At 40.7% G+C, this 20,896-nt stretch overlaps 1 protein-coding gene across 3 annotated transcripts in view; it reads left to right on the top strand.

The window, feature by feature from the left end:
• LOC117271839 (seizure protein 6 homolog) overlaps positions 1-20,896 on the top strand; it is a 121,218-nt gene that overhangs the window by 78,601 nt on the left and 21,721 nt on the right. For all 3 annotated transcript variants that reach the window (XM_033650318.2, XM_033650325.2, XM_033650309.2), the window contains exons 4-8: positions 3,778-3,970; positions 18,321-18,506; positions 19,434-19,602; positions 20,127-20,293; positions 20,376-20,570. In XM_033650318.2, coding sequence (XP_033506209.2) covers positions 3,778-3,970; positions 18,321-18,506; positions 19,434-19,602; positions 20,127-20,293; positions 20,376-20,570 — 910 coding nt within the window. The remainder of the gene's footprint in view (positions 1-3,777; positions 3,971-18,320; positions 18,507-19,433; positions 19,603-20,126; positions 20,294-20,375; positions 20,571-20,896) is intronic.

Below are 20,896 nucleotides of genomic sequence, written 5' to 3'. Positions count from 1 at the left end.
CATAATGGTGGAGACAACAGAAACACATCACAGAATAATAATTTGAGAATGAATTTCAAAGATGGAGAAAGATATTAAAGCTCTTTTTTTTCTCTTTTGTCCTTTTCTTTTCTTTTTTTTTAATATATCTGAATTCCAAATAAATACAATTTGACTTGGAAAAAATATATTCAACCTTGCTTCAGTGTGCCAAAATGTAGAATGACATACTTTTCCCTGTAGTTCCTTGAAAATCTTTCGAGTTCAAGCTCTATTATACGAGACTGCAATGCAAGCAATCAATCACAATCAATTATGGATGTAATTTTAGAGCTGAGTCTCCATGGTTGCCTAAATTTGTTAGACAATCAAGTTATATGCAGTGTTAGTAAAATTGCAATTCCACATTGTGTGCACTTTCATCTCAGTCTTAGAATATACGAGTATGAATGTTAAATTGAAGGAGAATTACTCTGCTGTACTGTGGGGTGAATTATGAAGTTATAAGATGAGCAGCAAGTAGCTGAAGTAACCTGATTTGCAAAACATCCAAGTCCTCCATATTAACTCAGAGACAAAAAGGGAGACGTGGGGGAAAAAAGAACTGTGCCTAAGGCTTTGTCATTGCCGTTGCCCTTGAGAAACAGAGAAACAGGGATTGTACAATCACGTGGCGTTCCTTTATTACTCACTGTGACACTGTTGTTTAAGGACCCTGCAACAACTTAACTACCTAAGATACAAGGTCGAGATGCACAGTTTTTGCATTTAAAAACCAGAGGTGATTTTTATCACACACACACAGCATGAGAATATCTGCTGTTTGACTATTTTGATCTGCTGTTTGCTCTCTGTGTTTTCAGTTAGTCTGAAAACCCCCAGAGTGGTCCAGTGTTTAATTCTGGTTGTGATAAAAATCAAATCAATCAAAGTGGCTGACCTCATGGATCATTCAGGGAGAAGTCACCTCTAAGCTCACTCTCAGTGTCCATTAGCCTCTCTACGCTCATTGTCAGTTCCCCTTCGACTGAGTGACAGTTAGTCAACCTGGCCAAATTCATTTCGCCGCCGCCACCGTTGTGCGATGTGCTCATCCTGCCCACTGTCTCAGCTTTTCCAGGCTGCTGCACTAACACTCCTGCACACATATATTACCTCAGGGACATTGGCCCATGGAAGGCGACCCTTTTTCTGCCTGACAGCATACCTGAGACCTGAGCCCACTACCTATGACAGCATTAGCTTTCAGAACATGTTTTGAATTTCACTGAGAGCTTGAACTAGATGTGGTTGGATTAGCTTTGATGGTGCACTTGTCATCCAAGACATGAAGCTGGGTCCGTTTTTGGATGTGGTTGCAAGATGGTGTCAAATAATCAGATGCGTTGAGCTCTGAGCAATGATATTTTGTATTTATATTTTCATCTTCTGATTTTTTATTAGCAGAGGCCAGTGCACAACACATTTAGCTATTGGTTTAGCAATTATTTGATCTATCTGGCTAATCTTTAATTGTTTTTCTTTGTTTGCCTTTTTTGAGGTTTAGTTGTCTTTAACATATTAATATGATATAATATGATTAATATAATAAGTTTTTTTTTTGTTGCACCAAAAAGTTGAATAAAAAACACCCCCTACCAAAAGAATAGATGTTTAACGTATTAGTGCCCCATGAATGACATGACATACTCAGGCATGCACTGTTCATATGTTGTCCTACGATAAAAAAAAATTCACCAAAATTTGGACATATCTCACATAATGATGAGCCAGTAATTCGTGCATAACCCATGTATTCTGGAAGGTTGCGATCACGTGACTGTGACAGGAGTAAAGAAGGAAGGAACCCTGACTGATCCAGTTAAAAGGCCAGTTGGTGTGGTGGATGGGTCACAAAACACAGGACTTTCTCCCCGAGACTTACCCCAGGAGACTGGTGCTTGGAACCGTGTGAACTTTGAGTCATTTTAAGAAATGTCCTCAACATGTTTCCCTTCTACATTGGCCACAGTAACTTTACTTGCCTTGACCTAACTTTCATAATCATATGTTTAATATGTAACTTATTAAGGATGTTAACGTCATTCATGGGGCGCTAATTGGTATGTCCTTTAAATTGCCACCCAACGGATTTCATTAAATCCTTAATGTATAGTTTTGTAATTAACATAAAGCTTGGTTTAAGGCAAGTCAAGTTACTGTGGTTAGATTTAGGAAAAGAAACATGATGAGGACATTCTTTAAAATGACTCAGAGTTCACTCAAAGTTCACACGGTTCCAATCGTTGGTCTCCTGGGGTAAGTCCCGAGGGAAAAGTCCTGTGTTTTGTGACCCATGCACCACCCCAGCCTGCTTTCTAACTGAACCGCTCAGGGCCGCTTCCCTCTTTACTCCTGCTAACGCATTGGTCTCGTGAGCACAGCCTTCCACAACACGTGTCTTATGCATGAATTACTGGCTAATCTTTACGTGGGATATGTATGAATTTTGGTGCATTACTTTTTGAAGGATAACATATGAACAGTAAATGAAAGCCTGGTAGGTTGGGTTTAAGAAAGGAAACATGGTGACGACTTACTGTAAAATAACTGTAAGTTCACTTGATTTCACACTGTTCTGGACACTGATCTCCTAAGGGGAAGTCCTGTTTGACACATCCACCACCCCAACCTGCCTCCTTATACGAACTTTTGGTCTTTGCACTACTTTCTTCTGTACTCCCGTCAGCACATTGTTTACGTGATTGCAGCTTTTCCAATTATGTAGGATATACAAAAATCACTGGCTCATGATTACATGGAATGTAAACATATTGTGGTGCATTACTTTTCATAGGTATGTGTAAAACAGTGCATGAGAACAACTTGAACATTATTTGGGACTGCCATGCAAACACAAGTGAAAACTTTTTCCCTTCTCCATGCACTTTAGAAGTAGGTGGAGTCAGAAATCCCTATTCAACAAACACAAGTGAAGGTGAAAGCATATTTATTTTTGTCATCCAGAATAATAACCAAGACCTGCTGTTGAATTAACATGCCTCTTTTATAGTTCTATTGGGAATGAATCAGATGTTGCTCCAAAATGTGTCAGTGCTCCATTATCTAGACAGTTTAACTACGTGCAATCCTCCCGAGGTTCCTTCACCAGATTTAGCTGCAGATGCTGTTCAAACCTGTTGAAGACATAAAGCACTGCTGTCAGAGTGGCTTACAGGCACAAGGCGAACACAGAAAGAGGATGAGTCAATCACGAAACAAACCGTCAGTGGAATGACCCAGACAGATTCTACAATTACCCAAGAACATTCCGGGAGCAGGTTAACAAAGAAATGACTAAACCAAACATATCCCTGTGCAACTGTGTTGGTAGACAAGTGAGCAAAGGAACACAGCAGGTGACCCATTTTTCAGAGCAACGTCATTAGACGAAACTTGGCTTTAAATGGAAACACAACAGTGGGGGGTGCTGAATTAAGATCCCATCTGGTGTGAACTGAGACCTCATAAGTCAACAGTTAGTCACCAGGTTTGTGTTCACTGCAGTGGGATTTTTAATGTTCAGTTTTGGAGCTAAAAGTCTCTGAATTTTGGTCTTTTTAAAGAGTGTATAGAAATAAATGTCCTCATTCTAACAGTGCTATAAATACAATGCACCCTTACCTTTGTGCAATGTGTTACTCTACAAAGACCCTTTGCAAAGGGTAAGTCAGTCAGTGAGTCATTGGTTTGCATGACATCATACGTGAGGCACAGAGGTGCAGCGATAAAGGTGTAACCATACGTCTCTTTTTTTAGGTGCTAAATGTGAGTGTGCTGGAGGGAGAGCAGGTGACAGTGGAGGATACGGGCGGCCGTGAACCCTACATCCTTGCCAATGAGTCAGTCTTGATGAGGGGCCTTGTACTACGCAGCTGGAGCAACCAGATCTCCATCCGATTTCGTAGTGACCAACAGCATAACTCTGGATTCCTCCTGCTGCATTATCAAGGTGAGCCGGTACCATCAGTCCCACAACTGCTCAGTGGATTCAGTCACTGTATTATTTCTCTGCAATTGTTGGCCATTATTGATTAAGCTAGCACAAAGGTAGTAGTATCTTGAAACTCTAGACATTCTAGGGCATCCATTGTTAACAACCATATTGGTATATCTTGTAGGGAAAGGGGCTAAGTAATGCTCCAGAGTTAGACTAAATCTTGGCAAGGGAAAAAATGGCCATTTTCCAAAGGGTCCCTTGAACTCTCACCTCAAGGTATCTGAATGAAAATGGGTTGTGTGGGTACCCCCTAGTCTGTGCGAAACTTGAGAGGGTTTGTTCCCAGTAAATGTTTTGTTCCTTACAATCAATTTACTCAAACTAAAGCTGTATATTTGATGAAAAGGACAACCAGCCTATTTGAAGAACAATGAATCACCTAACATGTATTTACAGATAAATAACTTATTACAACAGGATTATTGTGGAACTCAAAATGGTAACTGTACCAGTATTAGTCAATGCAAATTAAATAATTAGTAATATTAACTGTGAAATGAAACAAAAAAAAACATCAGCCTGCAATTGCTTAACACTCCATATTGACATAGATTTGAACTATATAATTAATAATTAATAATAATAATTGAATTCCTGAGATTGAATTATGGCTTTTGGTTTTGTCGTGCCACACCCAAATTTTCATTGGCCTCATCTTGTCAAACTACTGTATACCAGCCAGTAGTAGAAAAGGCGGCATAATCTGGGTTATGACACATCTTTAATTTACAGAAATGTAAGAGGGTTCCTCTGCTTCGCTTATTATCATGTTGCAGCTATAATCCAACAAGATACAGAGGAAAGAATTGTGTTTGCAGAAATGTACTCTTATGCTGATTTTATATTACAAAGAGAAGTAACAAGATCTATTTTCATGTAAAATAGGCTTGTTGTAATGTGCAGTTCAAAAAAAGGGAATCATATATCTGGCAATGTCTACAGGCTTTTTCCATGCATATCAGTCAGAAGTCCACCGCAGGAAGGGAGATAGTTTGCCACTGGAATTAATACACTGAATAGTTTTGTGAGCACCGAATTCCATTGGCCTTTGCAAAGATTAAAACTATACTGAATTATTAAATGTGATCAAATAGTAACCACAAGAGAAGAGTGCATGCCAGCAGCAAAATCTGTCAGCATAGATTGTTGCTGTATGTTGTCAGTGAATATGATGGCCCATAAATTCCCCCCTCTCTCATGGTTGTTTTGTGCGTGACATTGATCTTCCATGTCCGCAACAATGTCTGTTTATCTTAGCAATCACACAAAGTGGCCGGCAATTACATGCCCCATCGATTTGAGCTGATGGTGGAAGCTGGTGGACAAAGCATTCATTCCACCACATTACTGTGGCACTTTCATCAGCTCGAAAATGAAAGCGACCATCAAAACAGTGCCGCTGACGTGAGATAAATCAGCCCGTCGCTGTTGGATGTGTGAATATTGCTGTGTGGTCAGGCTGAATGATGACAGCGAGGGGTCAGTACAGATCATACAGGGTGATGCATAGATGGGGACAGATGGTGACAAATGGTTGAAATATATTATACTGTCAGTAGGCGTACTTTTCTCCTTCATTTCCCTTCTTTGCATTTCAGTAGATCGTATTCAGCATAATTTTATGTGAAATGTGTTTCCAGGTTTATTGATGAATATAGATGGATGCCCTGTGCTTTTCCTTAACTCTTTGGTATGCTTAAAAAAGATCTCTTAATCTATCAATGTATTTCACATTCACTGTGAAATAAACCCAATGGCTGCACTGCACTGTGCACCTGATGTTGAGAGAGGTCTGCAGGCAGACTCAGTGGGGACACTACACTGGGCGCTGCCGCCCATCATATTTTTAATTGAACTGCTGGCTGCTGCTTATTTTGTGACCCGTGCTGCATTTGCTCACACCGCTTCATAAGGAACATGAATAATCAAGTGGTTCCTTATGATCCATGCAGACATCATATCCTGAATAAGATCAAAACTGAGATAAGGCTCATAACCAAGATATTGTGAATGTGTGTGTGCAGATGCACCCTCCCTATCAGTCATGCATCAGTTAGAGGAAATATATAACGATAAACGCTGTAATGTTCCACACCCTGAAATTAAAGTGAAACTAAGGATCTCCTGAGACTACTTCAGGGCGTTTATGATGATGTGTTTTCTCATGCTCACTCCCTTATAACACAGCTTTCTGAAAAGGTGAACCACAAAGCCAAAAAGAAAAAACAACACAAACATCTAATCACATTTAAATTGCTGTGCTGAATTTAATTCTGGTGTATTGTTTAAGAACTGAAAATAATCTTGGATGATCCATGAGTGAAAGTCAGACACTTAGTACATTTACATGACATTATAGAAAATCAATTCATTGTGTTAGTCTGACTAAAACTGGACTTTTGAAATACATGTAAACATGTTAGTCTGACTAAAATAGTACTAAGTCAAATTTCTCAACACCCACATAATGTGATCGGGAATCGAATTACTCCTGCATGTATACAGTCAGTTGGACCCAAACTGGCTCCAGTTTCCAGTGTCTGCCCTAGGCTTTGACCTGGAAGTTGAAAGCACTGAATGTGTAACAGAAGAAGAGGCCGGTAAGAACATGGTGAAATCTACATCCAGAGCCATGTATTTTTCCGAAGGACGCAATATACAGAGCTGTAAAGCTGTCCAACATGGTACCACTTTGCCGATAGCTAGCTGTAGCTGACTTGTTTGTCAGTTGTTTGGTCTGTGACGAAATAGGGCAACTGGAAAAAAGGTCCAATACTAAGAAGCTGAAAGGGGGCATCTTGCCACTATCGTAGTGGAGTCGGACATACTTAAGTCAATAAATCGATGCCGCTCCCGTGCTTGTACGCTGGGATGAGGACAGTAGTCCAGTTAAATGGCCTAGCTGAGCTATAACCGTAGCGTGACTTAACTGTGCATGTTAATGTACTGCTGGTAATATCTACACCTTAGCACAGAACCAGAAGCCCTTTTTAGATAGGAATTGTGCAAATTTGCAGGAAAGCCCAATCAGTCTTTTTTCAGCATTGGCAGTATAAAAACAGAATCGGGGAGTGCACCAAAATGCCGCCTACCTACTTTTGTTTATACAGAATGCGCCTTTTTTGGGGCAATGGGGGGCGTGAGCAAGTAACAAAACGTGTAGCTCAGCGTGTGACGTAAACAGTGACATGAGAGGGAAGCCGTGGCTTGTCTGTCCTTCGGCGATTCTCTCATAAGTCGGCCCGTTCTTCACCGTCCTCGTCATCTGACGGTTAATGGCCTCTTTGTTTGCAAGGACGAGGAGGCCGCGCAATTCCTTGTCTCCCCAGTTGCTCATCATTGCAGTGTCTGTCAGGTTTGCGTTTCCCTCTTGCTACTAGCTGCTTGCTAATTCCTGCTATCAGCTGTTTCCTGCTTATCCACCGCCTGTGGGTCGCACGAGCGGCGTCATCAACAGCTCCTCCCACAAGTCATCAACAGCCCCTCCCGTGGCAGAAGGTCGCCTCGGCCTTTTTAGACTAAAAGGGTTCCGCCAATACCCTAGGAGGCGGAAAATTGGGCACCTCGGATCAACTCGCCAATCCGGCTCTGTGTGTCTAAACACTCACAGCTTGCTGGCAAAACGGCCCAACATTCGCAGAAAATCTGGCAGTGTAAAAGGGGCTAGAGACTGTCATTTTGTTTTTGTTGTCATGGTGGAGTCAAAGACACCTCCTCACAGATACTCAAAAACCAAGATAGGGATAGAGTCATAAACAGATATGGATAACCAGGTTTCTAATTAAATCTCATTCCTTCTTGTCATATTTTGACACCTCGGCAGAAGCATTTGTCATCATTACAGTGATGCCAGGGGCAACCTTTTACAGAAGGTGTCAACTCACATGACTAAGAAGGGGTCGGCAGTTAGGTTTAGGCAACAAAACTATTTTGTTAGGGGCAGGAAAATCATGTGAGTCGACTGACATGACTCCCAGCTGACAAAATAATTAAACATTGACTTTTAGTTTCACACAGGACACAAACACTGGTATCCTGGGTCACAGTCCTGTGCTTGTTGGACTTATCCACCTATACAGACATTTTCTAATGACGGGGATGGCTTTACATTGTAGATTGTTAATAGCCTGGTGCGTCTCATTCACATGCTAAAGGTTGACCCAGATACTAAAGGGTGACCCCAATGTCGTTATAGTGATGCTGGGGACACTGCCCAAGTGGTGTAATTTGACACCCTGTTAGGGAGACCAGGCTGTGTTTTATTATGTTCTATATCATATTCCGAATATGATTAGACGATAGTGTGCAGGTAGACCTACCAGCTGACAGTTGACCATGTGCTGGTGACAGCACAGACCAGAAGTGGAGCAAAGCAGTAAAAAGAGAAATCAGACTTGAATATTGTTACATTATTTGGCTATAAAAGATTCAGTCTTCTCAGAAGTGCCTTGGGCTGTCTGGCCTAGGGCATCAAACTGGCCAGAAACAGGCCTGGGTTGCTCAGTGTCTATCTTCATTCTCAGTACTTTGAATTACTTTGTTTCCAGATATCTTATTTGATATAAAGAGGGCTTCATCTTAACATGGACTCAACACAGCACCTCCAAATAATTTTACAGATCCCATTGTGTCTGATGTTACTAGATATTTCTGGCCACTTTATGATATAAATTTTTATAACCCTGTAAAACCCTTGCTTAATTGTTACCAGTAATAGTGGCATATAATAACCCTGCAGTCAGGTGTGGAGTTAGTTGTGCACCAAACAGCCTATTTGGTTTTGAAGCTGACGCAACAAATTTAGTTACACTAATGAGAAAAAATGCAGTGAGCAGATTTCTGAAAGAAGATCAGACATATTGGAGACACCAAAGATATTTCAATTTGTGTTGTCCTCCTTGGTAAGCAGAGTATCACCTTGTCCTTTATAATGGGCTGAGAGAAATGTGATTGGACAAGCGTGGAGAAGGAGACAGAACTGTGGAGAGATGGATCTCAGCTCAGGGTAATTAATATCTGCTACAGCGTTGGCTCTGCCTGCGATGGCAGACTGATGGATGCCTCTATAAGATCAGTGGTGAGCCTGACACTGGGAACATGATTATAAGTGTGTTTTACTGCTTATATGTATTGTGTGGGTAGTGGGAGTGTGGTACAGGAGAGAAGCATACTACTTTCTTCATACTTATCTTTTCCTCAATACACAAACATATATGCCTATCCTCATCAAAATACAACATCTGTTGTGCATTCAGCAGTGATGTCCAGATACAGCTACAACTGCACGCACATGCTTAACATGAACAAGCGTAAAACACAAATTACATGTAATGCATCCTGAGTGTAAACAACCCTATATGTACATAATTGGTATTCTTTGCTGCACATACTACAGTGATAACATTTTCGTTAATGACGCAAATATTCCTGGTTCTATGCAGCAATGTATATTTATGCAATGTAAATGAACATTTGCATACTTACTGCATTGAAGCAAGACAATAGAAACAGTGATTGTAGTCATGCCTCTTTTGTTTAGATTTAGGATAGTGTACTAAGCTCTTCATTGGCAAGATTGGAGATGTATGTATGAACAAAAGTGTAAAAAAGTTCTTGAGAAAAATAAATGGGGATGAAAACTAACAGTGGAAGAGATTACGGACAGGCGAGACTGAACAGTTTTCAGTTCAAAGTCTTGTGTCCCAGTCCGGGGGAAAAGACTATAGCCCCTTTTACACTGCCTGTTCAATGCAGGAATATTGCGTCATTATGCAGCATCACCGTACTTTATGTAAGGTACAATCGCTAGGAACTTGTCATAGCACCAAAATGGCGTCTATTAACAGGACATACTGCAGGACAGGACTGGTGGGCAGGACAGGTGTGATGTTTTGATGATGTGTTATGTGTGCAAGCCACCACGAGAGATTTAAAAAGTAGCTGTTAGCAGTTAGCCACTAACTCAAAGAAGAAGATCAGCAGCCATAAATGTTTGCAACTTTGGAAATTAATGAGAGTCAGGAGCTCTTTACCCTCCTAGCAGAGGGTGAGATCAGCTGCCATATAACAGAGATGGTAAATGATTGGTATTGAGATGTTTAGCCATTGTTATTACACTACTGCTGACGTGTGTGTTTTATTTTGCACTCGTTGCCGCCGCTGTTGTGTTAAATGTAATGCCCGTCACACCTCTTTTGATTCCGCGATGCCAGATGCTGCTGTCATTTGGTTCTGTGTAAAAGAAGGGACTTTGTAACGGCCCTATAGTGTGATCTCTGTAAAAAGGGCTTATGATGAGCCCTTGAACCTGTATATGTATGTACTGATTTGTAAAACAAGTTACTGACCCTCATTGTATGGTAAATTGTTGAAATAAATTATACTGTTTTTGTGTATTTTTTTAATAACATTATTAATCATTGCTAATGGCATACATGGTAATTCATTATAGCAAGGGCTACTTACTTTAAAAAGGCAAATGTGTTCAAGATACAGTTTAAGTGTATAATTATACTGATTTATTTATACCATAGAGTTTCCTCCAATGCAGTTATTACCTTTTAGAAAAATGCATCTGGACCTCTGGACCACTGGTGAATCAAAATCCCCCCACTATTCTGATTTGCATTTGTATAGTTCAAATTATTCACATTTACATGTGAAAGCCTCCCCTGGACTCGGGGCTGGGGGGTCAACTGCTAAGATTCTCAGGATTGGAAATCTGCCAGAAATTAATACACCAAATCAATTTCTGGCAGTTCCTGCCAGTGTTGTGTTGCCCACAAATTCCCGTGAACAGCTGCTTACCTGAACTCCCATGACAATTTACAGTGCCGCTTACTGACTGACTTTTAATGCAGTGTCATTGTGATACAATGCATGCACGCATGTTGAGAAAGGGTTAGCACCTGATCAGCAAACTAAATACAGAACAGGAAAATTACATCAGTTATTCCAAAAGCAGAAAGAAGGGTTAATTACAGTGCTGACAGGCAAAATAGGTCTTTGGCAAAAAGCAGATTTCTACGAGTAAAAGCTATACTATCAATTATTTTCAAAGAGGGTCAAGGAATGCTGTCATTTATTTAAAAATGAAAATCATATGCATGACCATTGTGGGTACTAATCATGTGTTACACTGCACATGGAGATGTAGACAACCCAAGGCTAATTCTGCTATGACCAGTTCTTTCTTTTATGAAATGATGGCCATCAAATCTGACCTCCTAACCTCTATGGGTGAGCATGACTTGTCACTTCAGGATTTTGTGGAGTGTACTGAGCATAATCAATGAGATTGCAAATGGCAGTGATGCATTACAGGAAATATTGATTGGCTGTAACTAATAAGCTGGGTTGACAAGTGAGATGGCCAGAGGACCTCTGCCACTGGCAGAGATCCACCATTTGCTACAACTTCTCAGTAGCATTGATGAGATGCCGCCTCTAGTCCAAAGTTATTTCTCTTTAATAGCCTTTATTGAGTAAATGACCATTAAAATCGAGTTTTTAACCCAACCGCATAAATATCAATAGACCATATCATGGCAGAACTATGGTGTGGCTTTCTACAACTGAATCACTTTCCCAGAGACAACAATATTGATCTTTCTGTAAAAGGTAATGCTTTGGTGCACAGCCAGAACACGAGGCTTGGATACAGTGAGAGTCACACTTTCCTACAAGTCACCTACTAACTGCAGGACTGCAATCATCTCCAACAGAACAACCACTGAATAGAGATGAGTATTCATCAGCAAAAGATTTTCTCTCCTTGGAAACACATTTTGCTCTCAAAATGTTGATGAAACACATTGTGGATAACACTCCAAATACACTGTCATGAAATATAATAATAACAATCGACACTAGATTCATTATTTGTGTTCTGTTTTCTGCCACCCTATTTCATTATCTCCTGCCCTCACTTTGCCAAGTTTGATCTCATTCCACCTCCCTACCTGAAGGGATTCAGGCAACATGTGAAATACAACAGAGCAGCCGTTTATTAGGCCTAAATGGAAATTCATTTTATTTGTTTGTCCAAATACGGCGGATAACTTAGTTTTACTGGCTTCCTCACCTCATCTCATTGTGCCCGAGTCAACAATAGTTGTCCATTATTTGTTGAGGAGCGGCATTGTCAATTTGGCACATGAAAACTGTGCATGCAGCAGAATAAGGCTCATTAATGAGAGGAGTGTGTGAGTGAATGCAGGAGTCACACCAAGTGTTTACTTTCTTTAAACGATTTCAGAAAGTTGAACAACTTTTGACTGGGGCTGAGGGAACTGTAACTAATTATTGGATCCAAAATACAGATTTGGGGTTCCATATTTGTTGACAAAAAAAATTTGAATTTCAGATAGGTGAGAAAGGGCAAGAAGCAATATAAACAGAAACACTTTATATTCACAAAGCCAGGACAAAACCATCGCTGTTGCACTGATAAGAGAGAGAAAAAGAAAGGAAGCACGACAGGAAATGTTCCCTTTTGAACTCTTGTGAATGACTACAGAGAAATGACAAAAATAAAGTGAAAAAACCCCCAAAACATTTAGCCCGTGTTCAGATGCCTGGTGATTATATATTGGTTATGACAAGCTACACATAAAAAACAGCTTTCTAACTTCAAACTGTGCCATTTAAATCTCAAAGGCTTTTATCTATTTTTTCCCTTACTTATTTTTTTATGGACACCTATTTTAAAACGATATTAAACAAAGTAGCAATACATGTCAGCTATAAAGTGTTGTTTGTGCGACATTATAGCATTTATGTCAGTAATATCTCCTTGTTTTGACTTTTGATGCCCCCCCTTCATCTAAATAGTGTGATTTTGAAAGAAACAGAAACACAGTGGGATGATGCATCATTTTCACACTTTGTCTTTACTCTTGGACACCTTATCTGTTTGACAGTAAATTATATTTGACAGTAACAAGATGAGTGTTTAAGACATGTTTTATACTTTGAGAAAGTGTCGACTTATCACCATTTAAAAAAGGAATTTATCAGAGTGGTCATAACCACGGTCTTGTTTTGTTAAGATCGGTTCTCCATAATTCACAAAGCATATACCAGTGGACAATGCAACTTCCTGTCTGTAGTGGACACCGTTTTTTTCATTTGGGCTCAATCCCAGTACACCCCCTACCACTTAGCACTTACCTATCTGTTTTGTGTCTTCACATAGGGATAGGGTGTCCCAATTCTTGTTGGGGAGGAGGGGTAGGGTGAAGTGTTAGGGCTAACAAAGGTTTTTCAGTGGCACACTTTAAACTTAGTGTTGAGAAAAATCATCTGCAAGATGGCTGCACAAGCCACAAAAGAAAGCCACACATGTATTTTCCTTGTTAATAAAGAATTAAAAAGTATAGCCCTTGTATTATCTTAAATTAATGCAGTTTTAATGTAATATGGTCCTTTTCTTTATAACGTTAAAAAACTCTCTTGTATGTTGCTGTCTCAGTAGCTAAATAGCTAGCTAGCTGAAGTTACATTATCATTGCGGATTTGTGGATGACAATCCCACATTTTGACCTCTTTGAGTCTGTGCACGAGCCGGACTGGGACTGGCCTGACCTGACCCATCGCATTCAGGCTGGCTCGGGCTGTGATTTCTCAATATTCCCCCCAGGCTTCAATCAGGTCATGTGGGATCCAGATCTTGGTCTTTTCATTTTATTAATGAAATTTTCTTTTATGTAGATGTTATGGTCTGTCTAATCTCATGAATAATGTATGGTCCGTGTCGCCATCAACCCATTCTGCCTCTCATTATTGAGGAGAAATGTGATACAATCTCTATTTAATATACACAGCATCTGACAGTTCTGGTCCTGTGCTTGACGTTCGGTAGGAGAGGGTGCATCTTGGACATTGTGTCACCAATGTCTGTAACGCACTGAAAAGACTTTAGTTGTCTTTAGCCTGTAACCACACCTCTAATATCAGTGCAGGGTAGCAGCATGGGTTGCTAACGTTAGCCCACAGAACACTGCTAGTGGCCTGGTAATGAGGTAGGGTTCTTTTTTATTTGATGACTTGTGTAATCGATTGATAGTGTAAAACGTCCGGTGTGAACAAATCGTGAACGCGCATGCTTTTTTATCTCCATCAGATAAATTGCTAATATCATTGTGACTGTACCATTATTGCCACAGTTGAGTCCACAAATGCCACTGACGACTACTCAGGATGTATCAGGGTCCTTAAGGGTTTTACCATTTAAAAAGGAAGATTTTAACCACTACCCCTTGTAACTCTGTTCTGAAGGGCAACGGGGCACTGGAAAACGAGGGGTGGGAGTAAAACTAAGACATGGGATTGGGCCGCGATCTAAAATGCTAGTCATGCTGTGAAACAGGGTTCACCTGAATATTACCAATGTGACTCTTCCCTTTCCCTGACAAGGAAACAATAACTAAAGATATATCTGTTTCCTGTGGCCCTACAGTACTATCAGCTAATCTTCCTGGCTGTCTGCACTGTGGATCTATTATTTGTAATGGCAAAACAATCAGACTTTATGGCCCAGCACCACATCTACTGGAATGGAGGCCGCGCGTAATTTAATACTTCAGGAATTGGCTCCACAATTTTTGCCTCCGGCTCTCCCGCTGCATGCTCAATAGGGATGTAAATGCTGCTATGATAATGGCAATAACTAGGTTCATTGGAGCTGGTGATAAACTATGAATTGAATGGATGACCCAGGGGCAGCGTACCTCGTCCCTGTGGCTCACTGATTTAGTGCAAAAGAAAGGCCTGTTTCATTACGGTGGAAACCACGGCTTGCGTGAAAGAAAAAGCAGTCAGTAGATTAAAACATAGTGGATGGGGGCAGTTTTACAAGCCTTTATGGCCGTTATGCATTTAAGGCTGTTTTCCCTCGAGTTCAGGTTCAAAGATTGATAGAATAACATTTTTGAATATCCAATTTAGCTTCAAGGTAATACTAGAAACATCACTAAAGTGTTGTTTTTCATTCACAATGAAGCCTGAATGAAAGCACTTCAAATCCAGCCCGCTGCAGAGCGTCTGAAGAATCTTTTTTGTGCTGTTTAGCCTCCACTTGCCCTGCATCTCCTCAGACCTCAGTGGCCAAATATATTAAAGTATTCATGTGTGTTTCTATCAAATGTCAGCTGTCTCTTTTTTACATGTGGCTGTTGCTCTGACTCTAAACGGGTGATGTTGTTTATCTGTTTTATTGTTGATCCTGTGTCAAATCTTTAAATGGTTGGTGATTACTTTATCAGGACAATTTAGATTGGGTCAGGGAAGTTTTAAACCACTGTACCAAAAAAGTCCTGTGATGTTTTATTTGATAAAAATCAAGCAAAAAAATAAAATAAAATAGAAACATGTCGCACTTGAGCATATTTCTAAAGACAGGCTCACACCAAACAACCGTTCAACTATGCAGCTGAAAATTGCTGTAGTCCATGTCTTAATTCTGTAAACAACAAATAACTTTAATCATATTAACGTAAGTGGATTAAGGTGTTTACACTACATAGCCCATGCCTGATTATTATCATAATTGCTTTTAAGACTCCAAGTACAATTTCAGCGCAGACAGGTCTTTCACTCTGCCCTTTCCCTTATTGTTTTCTCTCTCTATTAGCGCTTATTAAGGCTTTGCATTCACTCCATTAAGCTGAAACATGACGTGCAACTTGCAAAAGTTTGAGTAAAGTTGCAGCTTTTAAAAGCTTTCTGTAATTTTCCCCAGCACACAATCACACTGTGATCGTAACACAAGCCATAGCGGGGTCCAATTATGTTGCTTGTTTTGTTGTTCACACATTTCCAGAAGTTTAAAAGTTTTAGTCTGGTCATTAAAGTGCCTACACTAATGAGGTAGAACAGTGCAGCTGTTAGACAGGAAGAGAAGGCTGTTTAATAGCTTCCATTACAGACTTGGTTAGCTCACTCCATTATCCATGTGAACTCCATCCCATCCTACACCATTTATTCAAAAACAAGGACAGGACAACAATGCAAAGCAAGTCCAGGAACATTGATCTTACCCTGCTGGAATCACGACTCTTTGACAACCACTACAGAGGCAATTCCTCTTCCAGCTATCGCATTACAGGCACATGATGTTCGACTGATCAGCGGCATTTCCATTTGTCAAAGTGTTTGCAGTGGCTCTACAGCGCACCACACAGTGATGTTAATTACTGTAGTGCTGCGAACATGTCTCTGTACATTTGCATACTGCATGAACTGGTAAACTGCAATAAATTAAGAGCTGGGGTTGTTTATAAACAAAGTTGAAGGTTGGTTATAGCATCTAATTGCGTGTGTGTGTGTGTGTGTGTGTGTGTATGTGCGGAGGAAGAGAGAGAGAAGCAGGAATGGAAAAAATAATTTGTTTTTTCACCATTTATATCTAAATGTGTTCGGGTGCTCACTGATGGTTTGGAGGAGAGACAACATGGTCAACAATGCAACAAAACAGCAGGGGTTATACACAATGCAGGACACAGAGGATTATGTTGTGGAGCCAGTTAACATTGTTGGCTGCTTGTTTTGGCGAGAATTGACTTTTGTTCCGAATGAAACATGAGCATGAAATTATGCATCTAAAAACTTTCAGTGTCTACAATGAAAATCTCCCTCAGGCCACTGGACGCTGGTAAATTATTTAAAATTGTGATAAAAGTCAGACCAAGCGGGTTTCTTGATAAAGTGTTTCATCATCCGGACATACATGCAGTTATTAGCACTTTCATTACAGAGCTGAAAATGAGCAGATATAATTGGATATGATTAAATTGCATTATAGCAATAACATGCTCATTTTCTAAACCATCACTACTCTGTGACCTCTTCCACATAGCAGCTTACACACTGGACAGACCACAGCAACAGTCACACATTGAATACTTCACTGGCATTACATTGGCAGAACGAAATAAGCACATTTATCCTCTTTCGAAATAAGTCACTGAATATTCAACAGGGTCTCAGAGAAATAATGAAATGAACAAAAAATATTGTCAAAACATCACGTGGTGGTGGTGGGCACAAAAAGTGTTCAAATTACATGGTGGCAAGATAAAAATTATGTCAATGCAAAGTCAATGAGGATCTTTTGTTGTGTGGACACATGAATTAAGTATAAAGACTGAGCAGGAGGGATGGTGGTGGATGGGCCGAACAAACATAGACTTTCAGCCAATGCTCATTATGAATTGCATACAAATTCTTTTTTTTATTTGCTTTCAGTACGTAATGCAGCTGCCCTTTCAAAGTACGTACTGTTGCATGGAGTATGCATACATTTGGAACATAGTACTTTGTCATGACATTGCGCATTGAACTTTATCCATCCTGGTCCATAGTGAAAAATTTGAAGTCAGAAGGAAAAGTATGCGATTTGGAAAAATTCCATTGGCCAAGCTTGACAGAGAAGGGGGTCAACCCGGAGAGCTCTGCTGTTGTTACTTTGCAATGTAGGTAGTTTTAACTGCATACGTTGTTTGTGATTGACTAATTTCGGCCACTGGGGCCTCTGTCAGCTGTGACGATCTGTTATCTGTTTGCTGCTTAGTCAATGTGATGTATCTTCCACTGTGCAAAGGATTGTGGGTCCGATACCAGAAAAGCATGCTGGCTTGCATACTGCAAAATAGGACCGTATACAGTAAAAAATCCTGGTATTTTTGGCATACTGAATCTGATGTACTAAATCTTTTTCTGGCACAATGAATAGTATGGTAGCATGGGGATTGAAACACACAGGAAAAGTCAATGTGGTTATGTGATACAGACTGTACGCAACTACGCAAACTACCGAAGTTTACGCCACTTACTCACTTACGTCCTGTGCGTAGTTATTTTAACTGAAACCATAGTTTCTTTCCCTAAATGTGACTGAACTTTAAGCATTTCACAACGTTAATGGCGTGTTTGAAACTGGGACCATTGGGGTTACCTCTAACCTGCCGGGTAGAGTCTGCGCTTCATATACGCTTTAAGTCGTTTGTGCTGGCCTCAGTGGCTGTTTGCTGCATGTCATCCCCCTTCTCTCTCCCACCTTTCCTGTCAATCTATGGTTGTCCTATCAGTGAAGGCAAAAATGGCAAATACATTGTAAAGAGGTTGTGTTGATTATATTTCTGTGAGACTGTGGTACTATATTCATTCATAGTGCTTATGAAATAATTCACTTCAGTTCAAGGATTTTTATGCCTGGTCAGTGTGTTGTGTGAAAAGAAATACTCACATTATATTTAATTAAACTTTCTCCCATTCTCTCCATCTCTGACTCTTTCCTCTCCAGCCTTTGTGCTGAGCTGTGCATTCCCCAAAGAGCCTGCTGGCGGAGAAGTTTCAGTGACGCACCTCCACGCCGGCGGAGAAGCCTACTTCCGCTGTTTCACCGGCTACAAGTTGCAAGGCCCAAAAATGCTCACCTGTCGCAATGCAACCACGCCTTACTGGAGTGGAAAGGAACCCCGATGTGTGGGTAAGGCCAGCTGGTTCTTTGCCAGACACGTGTTTGCTCATTAACAGTAGAAGCAGTTCAGGGCAGAGAGGTACTGCAGACTCCTCACTGAACTGCAACAAAACAGCTCAAAAATGTAATTATACAAAACTAAATCTGTAGAACTGTAGGTGCTTCTACCTTCAGGTTAATTGGGATGCTGGCCAACCTTTTGTTTGAGATTTAATTTGTACCCAATTACCTTCTAGTTTTTAACACTGACTGGAGGGCGGACTTCTAAAGCGAACTTGCAGTTGTAATTAAATTTGTTCAAATGTTTTCCGAGAAACTTTGTTAAATCAGTTTTGTTAAAATGTGACATAAGTTTTTACAATTAAAATGTGAAAATTAAACAAAACTTAAATATCGCAGGTGTACTGTAAGCCCTTTTCAGCTTTCCACTTAGAACGCAGATGATTTTGATTAACAAAAGCTTTCACTTGGTTGTCTCCCACCGAGTTGATTAGTTACACTCTGAGGCCAAATGAGTGTGTTTGCATGTGATTAGCAGCATGGGGAGCTATTCTTTGGAGACGGGGCAAAACAAGGCCATTGGACCTGGCTGCCTTAATTAGAACTGGGCTGCATGACTCTCCTTCTCCTGCTGGTAAAGGCTCATCTGCCAGTTCCAGCCTTTCTCCATGTCTGCCTGCAGCTGGTCTGAACTGATAGTGTTACTGCTGCTGTTTTGCTGCTCTCTTTACAAGTCCATCACACACAGTCACACACTTTTAGACCCAGGTGAGCTGCCCAGTATAGTCTGGCCACAATCCACTGGATATTGATGCAATCTATGCTCAGACAGGGATTTCCTCTAAAACCCCCCCTGGTTTCATTACTTTTCTCATCTAGTCCCTTTAACTCTTTGTCTTCTTCTTCTTTTCTCTCATTGTCTCTCTTCTCGTATAGCATCCTGTGGGGGGATGATAAAAAATGCCACCTATGGTAGAATTGTCTCTCCTGGTTTCCCTGGCAACTACAGCAACAATCTGACGTGCCACTGGGTCCTGGAGGCCCCTGAAGGCCACCGGCTTCACATTCACTTTGAGAAGGTGGCTCTGGCAGAAGATGATGACAGGTGGTGTATGCACGCTGTTAAAATCAATCACACGTTGAGAGCGAGTGCGTGCAGTGTGAATGTTTGTGTGTGTCTTCAGCTAATAGATGGCACTGAGCTTTAAACTCGTTTTCTGAATAGCAGTATGCCTGTGGATAGACCATTAAAACCCTCAAAGGCTATAAATAACCAAAATCTTTAGGGAGCGACAGATGAATTTGAAAGGACCTTTTATCATTATAATCCTTTAACAGTGTTCTATCGAGTGAACGAATTGAAGGGACTACAGAGGGTAGTGAGAGGTAGGAAACAGCAATTCCATTACATTTTTATTCAGTAACTACTGATCCACATGGCTATCGTCACACATGGCCATTCACCTCATTATGGAGTCGGGGAGAATGTTATCACAAAGTTATTACAGCCACAACTGGAACAGTGAGCAGCTCTGGGATGGCTTGTAACTTCTTTTTTATGCTTCTCTTACCTTTCAAGGCTCACTTACATCTATTTTAAACTGTCTTCTTTCTCTGTGTGTTTTTTAGGCTGCTGATTAAGAATGGCAACAACATAGACTCTCCCCCTGTGTACGACTCCTATGAAGTGGAATATTTGCCCAATGAGGGTGTGCTCAGTACCGGACGTTACTTGTTTGTAGAGTTCACAACAGATGGGACAATGACCTCCACCGGTGCAGCCATCAGATATGAAGGCAGGTTGATCGTGCAGAGATTGCTAACAGTATGTTGTACCTTGTCATTTATGTTTGATGCCATGTATTTTTGTGCGCGCAGCTTTTGCGAAGGGCATGTGCTACGAGCCCTTTGTGAAGTACGGCAACTTCAGCAGCAGTGACTCCACCTACAGCGTGGGCGCAGTTGTTGAATTCTCATGTGACCCTGGCTACACGCTGGAGCAAGGCTCCGTAGTGATTGAGTGTGTGGATGCACAAAACCCACAGTGGAATGAGACCGAGCCAGCTTGTAGGGGTGAGTCAACACATTTCATCGAGTAATTGTGCGATATGAAATCTTTTTAAAAAATGTGCTTCCTCTGGAGCAGAACTTAGAGGCAGATATAACTGACCTGAGGACCCAAGGCTTTTATTGTCTGCTTGATCATTGCAGGAGTTAGTAAAGTCTCGTTATTCAGACATTAAAGACCACTGGCAGTTAACCATATCTTCCTAAGCTGCTTTCCTCTGATCCATGATAAATTTCCTCTTAAAACTGTAACAATGACTTACTTTGATATGTGTGCTTGCAGGGCACACTTTAGAAGTGCTTAAGATTAAAAAAGGCATACAATAGTTGGC

The sequence above is a fragment of the Epinephelus lanceolatus genome, chromosome 11, assembly GCF_041903045.1.
Source record: "Epinephelus lanceolatus isolate andai-2023 chromosome 11, ASM4190304v1, whole genome shotgun sequence".
Lineage (NCBI taxonomy): Eukaryota > Metazoa > Chordata > Actinopteri > Perciformes > Serranidae > Epinephelus > Epinephelus lanceolatus.
This window is presented reverse-complemented; position numbering and strand designations above follow the sequence as displayed.